Below are 12,245 nucleotides of genomic sequence, written 5' to 3' on the forward strand. Positions count from 1 at the left end.
TACATGTCGGTCATGACCTTATTTTACTGGGTATAAAGTAGACCCTGTTTCACGCCGGGTATTTAGGTTGTAGTGACACTGCAGCCCCGAAGTCTGACCGAACATTTACTCAAATTTTGCTGCAGACAACTGTATTATTTACCGAACCAGTGAAGGATGAAGAAGATATTCGACTGTGATTCCTTTCTAATCATAATAATAATTTAGTCCCTTCCTCTCGTCGGCCTGCTCTCTCCTCCTGTTGGTAATTGGATTTACTGAACACCTGTATGAGTGTAGATTGTTCAGAGGATTATGGTAAGGGAAGCCTTGAGTCACCACTAATTATCATCTCCTTTTCTTTTTCTCACTTTCTCTCTCTCTCCCTCAAACACACACACACACACACACACACACACACACACACACACACACACACACACACACACACACACACACACACACACACACACACACACACACACACACACACACACACACACACAGAGAGTCCCTGTTTTTCCTCTGCGTGTTTTTCCTGTGGCGTTTTAATTGATATTTTCAGGTTCTACCAGCTTAAGTCGATCCTGTAGTTTCTCTTGGCACCGGGTTTGGGTTTCCAGCGCGGATGTTCATGTTAAAGCAAGTTTTGTTTTCATGCATCTACTGTGAACCTGTGATGGTTGTTGAGGAACTTAAAGCCGTATTTATTGCTTCAAATTCCCACAGTGTTTCGCCGTCTTCACACACCTGAGGAATGATAACAAACAGGCAGGAAATTTCTCTCTGAAACTTGTGAGATCTTCACTACAATTCTTTAAAGTTTTCCTCTGAGACATTAACTTTATTGACAGCCACTACCGTTGATGTTGTCATGTCCATCCTGGGGATGCAGTTCAGTTTCTCCCATTATGTGCGACAATGTTGGCATGAATGTCAGCACCTTGAATGCACCTCGCTGGGAAATATAGAGTTACGACACAGTCAAGGACCTTAAGATAGTGTGAGTCCCGTTGATGCTTTAAAGTCCCGCGGTGTCAAACCCAGGGTGCTTCACGAAGCCCATTTTAATCTGGAGTGGAGTCGACCGGTAAAACTTAAACCATCTCAACTTTGTTTTAGTGCAAGGAAATTCAATTCACTATCTCTCTGCAATATTTGGAAAGTTAAATCTATAAAAAAAATTCTTATATAGCAGTTGAACTCTTAAGTCTGAGAGTTTCCAAAATACCTTGAAACGTTTGTAATTTCCACATATGAGTCACACAACCTCACACACATGTCGCCTCCCATGTGTTTGTTTGGCACAGTTAAGTTACTGATTAACACTCGGAGGTTAAGGAGCCTTTCTGTGTGAACTTTGCATGTTATCCCTGAGCTCGCGTGGCTTTTCTCCGGTTTCTTCGCCCAGTCCAAAAATAATGAACTTAAACGTTGTGAGGACTCCAAACTAAAAATATTGCGTGACCGCTGTCTCTCCGCCCACACTTAAACATTAGTTTAAAATCAGACAAATCCTGTTTGGTTTGATTCACTCAAAAGCAGATTTTACTGTTGCTCTACTTTAAATGAGCTAATTTGTAATCATTTGACTGGTCAGACGTGACCCCCCCCCCCCCCCATCTCTGTCTTGACCCCCTCAAACTCTCCCACCCACATTTCACATTAAGGTGTGACATCCGCTTTTACTGCCACGGTTCACGTTAAGTGAGAATTTCCCATAACCGAATGAGTCGACGTAACATCACCACCGAATCCTGAAGACTGAATTTGAAGACGATCTTGAAGAAAGAAAGAAGCAGCCTCAGTCGTGCGAGCAACACATTACGACCCACCATTAAGTTTTATTGTTACCTGAACCCTGGCAGGCATGTGAGGCAGCCTCGGTTATTTATTCTTGGAAAGACACACATTGTCATTATTCACAATAAAACAAGCACATAATGGTGCAAAGGATGATTTCCATTATTGGTTTTATAGCTTATGAAAAGAGAAAAGTCATTTGAATCGCATTTCAATTGTAAACACTCAGTAAACACAGTAATCAATCATAATTAAATATTTTGTGTCTGTTACATCCTTTTGCTCGAGTGTTGGACACAATTTGGCCTTTTGGAAGTGAGAATTCTTTTTTCTTTGTTTTTCTAGAGGCCCACACAATGATGAAATTTGCCAATCCACACAGAATTAGGTAGATAGAAGGTTTGACAAATTACTGCCAGTAGATATATAGTAGAAGTAACACTTTGAAGGAGTTTTTCTAACGGTCCAGACTGACTCACAAGCGCACAGCCTCATTATGGGTGCAAGTCGGTGAAGTGGAGCAGATTTGTTGTGAATTAGGTGGAGGATTGATGATGGGTGAAGAGTCTGACAGGTGAGTGAAACAAGAGAGAGGAGAGAACCATGTTGTTGGTGACACTCTGGAATCTGTGGTGTGTGTGTGTGCCTGCGTACGTGTGTGTGTGTGTGTGTGTGTGTGTGTGTGTGTGTGTGTGTGTGTGTGTGTGTGTGTGTGTGTGTGTGTGTGTGTGTGTGTGTGTGTGTGTGTGTGTGTGTGTGTGTGTGTGTGTGTGTGTGTGTGTGTGTGTGTGTGTCTGCTTAACTATCTGTCTCGATGCTCGATGGACTTGGAGTTTAAGCTCTTTGACTTGAGGACAAGCACGGTCTGTTCATTGCTCATCTAAGCGCGCACACACACACACACACACACACACACACACACACACACACACACACACACACACACACACACACACACACACACACACACACACACACACACACACGGACAGGTGATACATCATTGCTGTGAGAAGGAGGAGGGGAAACAGAGAGAGAGAGAGAGAGTGAAAAGGAGAGATGGACAGATGAGAAGGAGGTGAAGTGGAGGAGGAGTGGAGGGGAACACGAGGGTAAAGGGGCACCCAGCGGGTGACGAGAGGGGAGTAATAAAGAGCAACGGACAGTTCACTTGGTTCAGCTTATTCATGTATTTAAGCAACAGTGAAATTGATTAAATTATTAAAAGAATAATCCCTCAGGTTTTTTTTTTTTCCCCCCACTTTCCTTTATGAGAACAAGCTTTAGATACTCTTGCATCTCTGTAGAGATGAATGTAAAAATCCACTATGCTAATGCTGAAGACAGAGAGAGAAAGCACCTGTATTCTCCCTGAAAGCTCTTTTGTTTTGCAATCTGTAAAGGATTACAAAACACAAATGCAGATTGTCACATAAACAATGTAAAAGCTTCAAAAACAAGGTGATGAGAGCAACAGCTTTGTTCTAACAATAAAGTTTGAAGTCACTTTTGGACAAATAGGACATTTTAGTATAAAATGTTTTTTAAGTAACTATTTTATCCCATCGGATGGCACGTTTACTTTACCATAAATTGGTTGCTTCAATTTTTGAACGCAATCCAAGTGTTCCTAATACTAAATCAGCATTAGAATAAAAATATCATGAATGTATTTGGTTTAAAAAAAAAAAAAAAAAAGTATTTACTTTGACTGACTTGAAGTTTTAGTTTCATTGCATCAGAAAAATACAATCATCCTTTAGTGCTTTCTGATAATTAAACCTGTAAAACATAAAAACTCTAGTTTACAGATTAATTTCGCACTTTGGAAATGCCAAGTTTGAGCAACACACAACAGGTTTTTCGTTTTTTCGTTTTGTTTCACTGCCATGAGATTTCAGCTGCACAGAAAAGAGCAAAATCAAAGAAATACACAAAAGGTAGTTTTGGTCCTGCCTCAAGGTTTTGACATCATGAAACTTCACTTCAAGGCCTGTGACATCTTAAATCACTTTGGAAAGTTTTTAACAAACATGGACGTATCAATATATAAATCTTATAAATCAATGTATAAATCGTTTAACACAGGGACAAAAACAAGCAATAAAAAACAAACAAAAAATAAAGCACAGAATCAAACAAAACAACAACAAAAAGACTCATACGTGTCTGGTTAAACAACTGGAAATTAGATGAGAGACGCAGTAGTACGGGTACAAGTGTTCACCGGGTCACAATGTCAAAGGAAATTTCAATCATCCTCCACTTCATCTAGAAAGGTGAGAAATGGCTCTGAGATTGCGAGAAACTTTATTATAGAACATTTCCTTTGTTTGTTTTTTCTAACTGGATTCTGTAAAACTGCACAAAGGGTCACTTCAAAGTGCTCAAATAGTTTCAACGTGAAAATGAGCGGTTACTCTAATCTGTGACCACGAGGATTCCATAATGGAGCGGTGACTGGAGCGGTTGGGTCTCCAGAGTTGCATCACTTTAAAAAATGTAGGCCGCAAAGTGGAGGAGTTCTAATGGGAAACTGTGCCTGTAACTTTCAGGATGATGAGATGAGAGGGGGAGGAAGTGAGTGATGGACAGCTAGAGGGAGGGAGGGGGGGGGGGGGGGAGAGAGAGAGAGAGAGAGAGAGAAAGAAAGGGGGGTGGAGGAGGTGGATGGTGGAGCAGAAACTTCCCATGCTGGCCTCCCAGTGTGGCTACGTAATGAGGGCAAGGGACACAGACACACACACACAGACACACACACACACACACACACACACACACACACACACACTGGCAGACACACACTCGGGGCTGAGCATGGCCCCACGGCTGATTAGCGGCACACAAAGGCCCCAAACAGAAGTAGCAGAGGACACACAATGGGAGCAGGGCCTCAAGGCGTGGTTTACTTCTGCCCCGCGGGAGGAGGGAGGCAAGAGAGAGAGAGAGAGAGAGAGAGAGAGAGAGAGAGAGAGAGAGAGAGAGGGTCCCACCGAGCTGGACCGACCAGCTAAAGCAGGAGGGGACAGGGGTGAGAGGAAGGGGTTAGAAAAGTGACGGAGGCGGAGATCAGTTTTGTTTTCGCCCTGATAAAGACACGCTGAGTTTCTATTCAGTTCTATTCGTGGCGACATCAGAAAACCAGATGAATGAGTCGGCGTTGCAGTCGTCTGGGTCCGAGCTGCAAATAGTCTCGTCATCCCTGTGTATTAAAGATATGTTGTGCGTATTAAAGCGGAAGTGGAGAATTATATATATATATATATATATATAAGTATTATGTAATCACTTTCTTGCTCAGTGTACTTCTAATATTTATCTATATTCTAATAATAACTTTTTTATTTAACTTCTTTACAAAAGATAAGTAATAAAGCGCACACCTTGAAACGTACTGAAACATGATTTTGTGATATATTTTTTTAAAAAACTAATCAATCTAACAAACATTTCTACCATTTAATTTTCTCCTTTAAGCTTTTAACTCCTAACATTTCTCTTAAATCAGTTGAAGTCTCATTTTGGTTTTTTTTCGTTCTCTCATCTTCCTTGCGTAGTTCGGTCTTTTATTTTGTAACGATACTTAAACAAACGGCCGAGAAGTCAACTTCCTTCAACCTTGTTTAATATCAGTTTAATCAATGACAAGTCATCCCGTTTTTACTCTTTATTCTCGTTTTTTTTCCCTTTTCTCTCTCCATCAAACACGATCACCACACGATGGAAGTGCAAGACAACAAAAAAAAAAACTTTTAGGAGAAAAATATCGAACTCCGCTTCATGTCATCACGTACACACGACTTCCATGTGGAGGATTATTTTGGACAAAGAGTAAACAAACGACCAAAATGAGCAATAGAATAGCCAAAATTCCGGAAAGTGCTTATTGGAAATATTTTGACTTTATTCCGGCCATAAAGCATCATATCATCTTTTAGCCATTCCAGAGAACAAACGAGGAGTTTGCTGAATTAAAGTTTTAGTGTTTCCCCCGCAGCTTCCGGGGCTGGGGGGTGTGTGTACGGTGAGTAATCATTGTGAGAGGGCTCAAACTACACATGTTAAGTACTCACATGAAGAAGATACTTTAAAACTTCAGTTCACTACTAATTTGTTTAATCAACCGCTGCAAGTCAGTACATCTGACGCATCCGCACAACATTTAAAGTGAACAAATGCACTAATGAGCGTGCATCATTCAGCTGCGGCGACCTGCAGAACGCGTATTTCAGTCCCTCATTTCCTTGGCCAGTTTCACTGTTTTCTCCCGACACTCCGACGAGTTTGTTTTAATCGACCGACTCGTCCTGCAGCCGCAGCTTGTCGAGTTCACGATGAGTCTTTTGTTCCATTAACGTTTCTGTGAAAAGCAAGAGCCGTTTAATTCAATGGCAAATGTACACAATCTGACATGTTATTAACAAACCAACAGGGTTTGAACAATAATGACAAGGCGTTTGTGCATGGTGAGTACGCAGTTTGTAGTTGACCTCCAGCCCTTTCTACTAATAAATACTTCACTGGGGTTCAAATTATGGGGGAAGGTTAAGGTTCTTTTATAAACCTTGAAATAAAAACAAAAAAACCCCAACATATATATGAGTAGAGTTTAGAGCTTTCATGAAAGCAGCTCAGAGCAGGACAGTAAAAAGGTCTGAACACTGTTTGAGTTCGTACGACCACAGAACACATTGAAAGCTTTAAAAAAAAAAACTCAGAGCCGCTCTTCTGCATAGATTACTATCTCCACATTTCTGCAGAGAATGAATATTATATGGCAATAACTAATGAACATGGCCCTCTTTTCACAGAGGAGCAGCGGCTGCTGTAATCTCCACTGTTCAATTAGCTGCGCTGACCGGGACGCCACCTACACTTCATTAGCAGGAAGGGGAAGGTATGGAATTAACCCCTCTCTCTCTCTCTCTCTCTCTCTCTCTCTCTCTCTCTCTCTCTCTCTCTCTCTCTCTCTCTCTCTCTCTCTCTCTCTCTCTCTCTCACACACACACACATGGAATGAAACAGAAAATTAGTCTTAATAGTTAAAACGGCACTTTTCCTTATATTCCTGATAAATAAAAATATGAGCATTTTCGATATTTTCAGAAGAGAATTAAGAAAAAGGAATTAAAACCTAAGACAAAGTGTGGAAATTATTTCAGAAATCCTCACAGATGATTTAGGGATTTTTTTTTTTTTTTCCGGCTTCTCTGCTTCCTGTTTTTTTTTTTTTTTTTTTTTTCCAATTACTTAATGCTATTTAAATACACTACAGCTGCAAAACACACACACACACACACACACACACACACACACACACACACACACACACACACACACACACACACACACACACACACACACACACACACACACACACACACACACACACACACACACACACGCACACATTAACAGTCCTCGGCTATGGAGAGGCTCCTGAAATAAGTCACGCAGTAATTGTATTTGATAAATCATAAAGGGAGCCCATCAGAGGAACACGAGCTGTAATAAAATGATAAACTAGACAATTATGAAAAAAAAAAAATCCCTGGCCTTTAATTTCCTAAACACACTCCGGAGAGAGGCCGTTTAAGCCCGAGCGATTTGACGAGATGCTCCACACATTATTTCTCCCTTCCCTCTGACACGTTGAATTACACCACAAAGCTGTGAAATGTCTGTAATATGAGGAGAAGGAAAGCCCCGCGCGCGCACACACACACACACACACACACACACACACACACACACACACACACACACACACACACACACACACTGCTGGGTCACATCTCGTCAGGTCCATTTTAATGGACAGTGTATTACCTAGTAACCCCCCTGGTGTTACACACGGTGTCAATACGCTTCAGAAACCTGTTGAGTTCTACCTTTCCTACAATAGCTTTTGTTTGTGGATTCAGATTCAGAACCGGACACACAAAGGTGTTTTTTTTTTCCCCCAGAGTCACTTAACCTACTCTAAATCCTTAGATATATATAAAAAAAATAAAAAATATTGCTAATTTAGATAAAAATTATCTGAGGCATTTGACGACAATGACATTATTTTGAATATTGCAAGTAAATACAGCGACGCCACGAGGACAAATATGAAATTTGCCTTTCGACAGCCGCTGTGGCAAGTGCAGATGTGCCCGTATAAAATTGTCATATTTCACTCAAAGTTACCGCGATTACCAGCACTATCGAAGTGATGGAAAAACTGAAAAAATGTATGAAAAGTGCTGCTACACACAAAATGATTTCAGAAATCTCTGCATTGAACACCACTAATTAAGTCAGTGCTGCCTGTCCTTGCTTGTAGACACTAACGTGAGTATTTACTCATTGTATGTTACTGTTTCATTAATTACTCTACATTTCACAACAACAACAAAAAACATCTTTTTCCAATCAGGTACACAATAAAACGAGGAAAGAAGTCAAAACAAAATGAAATTGCCAGGAAGGTTTGAAATTTCAAATGTGGACTTTTACTCTGTTTAGCTGATGTCAGAATTTGCGGTAATATCAATGTACATTTGACGTCTCAGCACAAGTGTCGTTACTTCAGTCACATTTTACCACCACATCTTTCTGACGTTTCATCTCTTAAAACAACAAAAAGCGTGACGACACTTCATAATCCAGACAAATCGTCCGCCGTGTTTACTCTGATCCCGACAACAGCAGCTTTCTAATGTTTACATCGAGGGGAATGTTTGAGACTGTAGATGATGTTCAATGGCAGTTCCAATGTTTGGTAATTTTACTATAGTTCACCATTAAAATTGTGTTATTTCAACATTTATTAATATGAATAATTTCTATTCAGCCCATCCTATTTTTACACACATAGTTTGTATCTGATGTTATTGAGGTAAAAGTTATGTTGAACTATTTTCAGCTGTGGATTAACAAGTTGTTTAGTATTCTTAGTTGCGATAACTGAAGTAAAGCAGTATTCACGGGACCGGCTCAAATCAAATCGTGCCTCTATTGGGATTAAAAAAAAACAAAAAAAAACACAATGTCACTCAGTGTAACGTTGAAGTTCACTGATGCGTTTTGGAAAATAAAAGCGCAAACTCCCTGATAAACACAAACGTTTAATGTGTTTCGACGTTTCAATTTGGTTGTAACATGAATTGTATTTGAATCAAGTGTGTAAAGTCGGCCTTCGGCCACGTCACCGAGCACAAATACACCAGAAACGGTCGGCAGGTCTAAAGGCCGAGCTCTGCTGGCTTTCACCCGTTCACTCCTATATACGTACAGACAATGAGTATTATTGAATGTTTACAACGCAGGGTCACACACACACACACACACACTACTATACAGCGTGTCATAAACCCTGATATAACACAGATTTTTTTTATTCGTCATCATCAAACTAAATGTCCAGACGCCCCGAAGAAGTGAATGGATCCGTTGAACCGACACGGTGACACGTCATTTTCTAAGACTGCCGGCAGTCAGGTCAGGTATCGTGTTGATACAAACCTCACAAAGCACGATTACAGCGCTAAACCTCCTATTGTCGTATCAGATCATATTAACTCTTTGAGCCTCAGATTTATTTTTTTCTCTCCTGTCACAGCTGTATAAAAGTCACATTCCTCGCCGACTCCTCTGCTTGAGACACGCATGACGGTGTGAGAGCCGCACCACAAAGAGTTAACAAAAAAAATATAAAAAAATCTGATCTCTCGCTTCCTAGTGCAAAGTGCAGTCAGATTGCGTGTGTGTGTGTGTGTGTGTGTGTGTGTGTGTGTGTGTGTGTGTGTGTGTGTGTGCACTCTAGGTGCTCCTGTGTAAAATGACATGGAAAAGGTGATTTTCCACCATAGTGAGGTTTCCACAGTGTTTTCCCTCCGGCGGCAGCAGAGACATGATTGAATTCTGTGTGTGAGTGTGAGGACATTGGACTTGACTAAGACGACTCATCCCTCAGCTGCTGCACCTCCACCTGTGTTTGATGGGATTTTTTATTTATTTATTTTTTCCTGTCATTGGTTAAATAAAAACATTTTTGCACGAGCAGTACGTAAATGACACTGGAAATTTACACAAATGTGTGTTTTTAACAGGAACGTTTACAGAAACGCTCTTATTTCTTTCTCCTCTTATTGTTCCTGAAAAGCTTGCTTTGTGGGCAATGCGAGGTTTTCATATTACATCAGTGTGATTACATGAGCTGAGAGGGAGGAAGAGTTTATTACTTTTACACAGACCAGAGTCGTATCTGATCCTCTGTCCCTCTCCACAACGCACACTAACCCCATTTCTCTCTCTGTTTCCCTGCAGGTGATGCTGACAGTGTAACATCAGACGAGGACAAGAGATGGAGAAGATGCTGACATTTCAGACACGCACGCACACGCACACGCACACGCACACACACACACACACACACACACACACACACACACACACACACACACACACACACACACACACACACACACACACACACACACACACACACACACACACACACGTCGGTAAATGAAAGTCTACTGACAGGAGTGAGAGCCATTTCCAGGTGAAGAAAAGTGAATTAAAGTGAATCGAGCTGAACCGATCTGAACTGGAATGACCTGAACTGAGCTGAAAGGAAGGTTTCAGCTCGGCGGCTCTCTGAGGTTTAGGTGGTAGTGGGGGGGGGGGGAATTCAAACAGAGATTTACCTTGAAATGACGCCGATGGAAACTTGTTGTCTGTGAGGCTTTCCTCTCCTCTCTCTTTTTAATGTTTGATGTTTATTCACGTCTACGCGACAATGATAAGTGCTCTAATCACAATCATGAGTCTCCACCCGGTTGTTTGACTTTGTTCTCTTTGCAGACGTCTTTCCAATGAATTACACATCATATGCGTCCGAATACAGTAAATGTGATCTAAAGTTTGTTTGCGTGTGTTTTAAGTCACTCATGTTAAACCTTTCATTAGAAGTTTAGATCAAAATGACTGAAACTGGGCTGCATGTTGGTGGTTTGACTATCTACAATCCCAGATCAAGATTTTACGTTTCTCTTTCTCTGGGTACCCTGGTATCGCTCCATTATTAAAAGACTTGCCCCCTCCTTTGATTGGTGAGTGTGTGTCTCCGTTTTTGTGATCAAACACAGCTTGAGTGGTTCCAGCCTATTTTGTATGAAGTGAGTGTTGGTTGATGGATTAACACTTGATTTACTTTTACTCATTGCTGTGTCCCGTTCATCAAAATATCCATGGGTCAGAAATTATTGGGAGAAAAATACAGTTAAAACAAAGACGATGAAAACTGTTCATCTAAAGCTCCAAATGATCCATCTTGAGAATTATTTGGATTATGTCTCCGTGTAGAATACGTGTTACGCTGTTGGTGGTTCATTCTTGGTTGAGGGTGTCGGTGGAGTGCCGGGGGTCTCCGTCTCTGTAACTTCCAGTCCTGCCCTCATGTTCGTGTGGACAGAAACTACTGGCGGCTCTGTCATAGTGGCAATAGTCACAATTGTTTTCCTTACATAGTTTTTTACAGGCAATTAAACAAATATTTTAGTTTGGTTTTTTTTTACACGTGAACTGAAACGTTACAACCTTTTTTCTCGTCATTATTTTTCTATCATTTTTAAATAAAATCTAATAATCAGAATCTCAAAATATTCAAATGTTGTATGGGATCAGGTGGATGTCTTTCTTTTAGTGTATTTCCCCCGATATGTTTGTATTTTATAACTAGCACAATTAAATTAGATTGTATCTGATGAGTGTAGAAATGAATAAAAACACTTTTATTTTTTGGGACAATCCTGTTAATAAACACACGAGAGCCGCTGGTTAGATATTTATGCAAAGTTTGTTCATTATAACAAATGTGATTTTTACTTTTGATACTGTAATATTATAATTGGAACACATTGTTGGCACTTAGAGCATTTCCCTCTGGAATTAATCAATTATTTCTATTCTATTCTATTCTAGTCTAGTTTAGTCTAGTCTATTCACCAGCAATGAAAATCTTATGTCTTCAAAATCATACTTTTTTTACACTTTTCCAGGTGTCATTCTTGACAAATTGTTGTATTAATATGGTTCATGATCAAAACTGAATATTTGCCTGCTACTGGCGGCGCATTGACCTTGAGAGTGTGTGTGTGTGTGTGTGTGTGGGGGGGGGGGGGGGGGGGGGCGCTCTTGTTTTCATTCACCGACAACTGTAAGTCTAGAACACATTCAACACGTATGTTTATTTCAATATTATACTCCAATGTTACATTTTGAGTGGAATAAGCTGTAAAAAAACAGAAAAAAAAAAAAAAAGCTCTTCTACTTCAGCCTTCAAATATTCAATCTTCACAGATGAGGGAGACAGCAGTGGCTTCTGGCAATCTGCAGCAGTCAGTGTAAAAGATCACATCGCTGTGGTCATAACTCACGGTGGTACAGGGCTGCTCATGGAAGCTGACACCCCG

The 12,245-nt window shown here is 40.6% G+C and overlaps 1 protein-coding gene across 2 annotated transcripts in view; it reads left to right on the forward strand.

The window, feature by feature from the left end:
- LOC308116196 (uncharacterized protein) overlaps positions 1–10,879 on the forward strand; it is an 89,401-nt gene extending 78,522 nt beyond the window's left edge. Inside the window, exons 4-5 of one of the 2 annotated variants that reach the window (XM_080474230.1) lie at positions 6,594–6,679; positions 10,096–10,879. In XM_080474230.1, coding sequence (XP_080330356.1) covers positions 6,594–6,679; positions 10,096–10,099 — 90 coding nt within the window. In that variant the 3' untranslated portion in view covers positions 10,100–10,879. The remainder of the gene's footprint in view (positions 1–6,593; positions 6,680–10,095) is intronic. The other variant, XM_080474229.1, reaches the window with a different exon arrangement.
- Positions 10,880–12,245: the final 1,366 nt, after the last annotated feature.

Source organism: Lipophrys pholis (genome assembly GCF_963383615.2).
Source record: "Lipophrys pholis genome assembly, chromosome: 10".
NCBI classification, from domain to species: Eukaryota; Metazoa; Chordata; class Actinopteri; order Blenniiformes; family Blenniidae; genus Lipophrys; species Lipophrys pholis.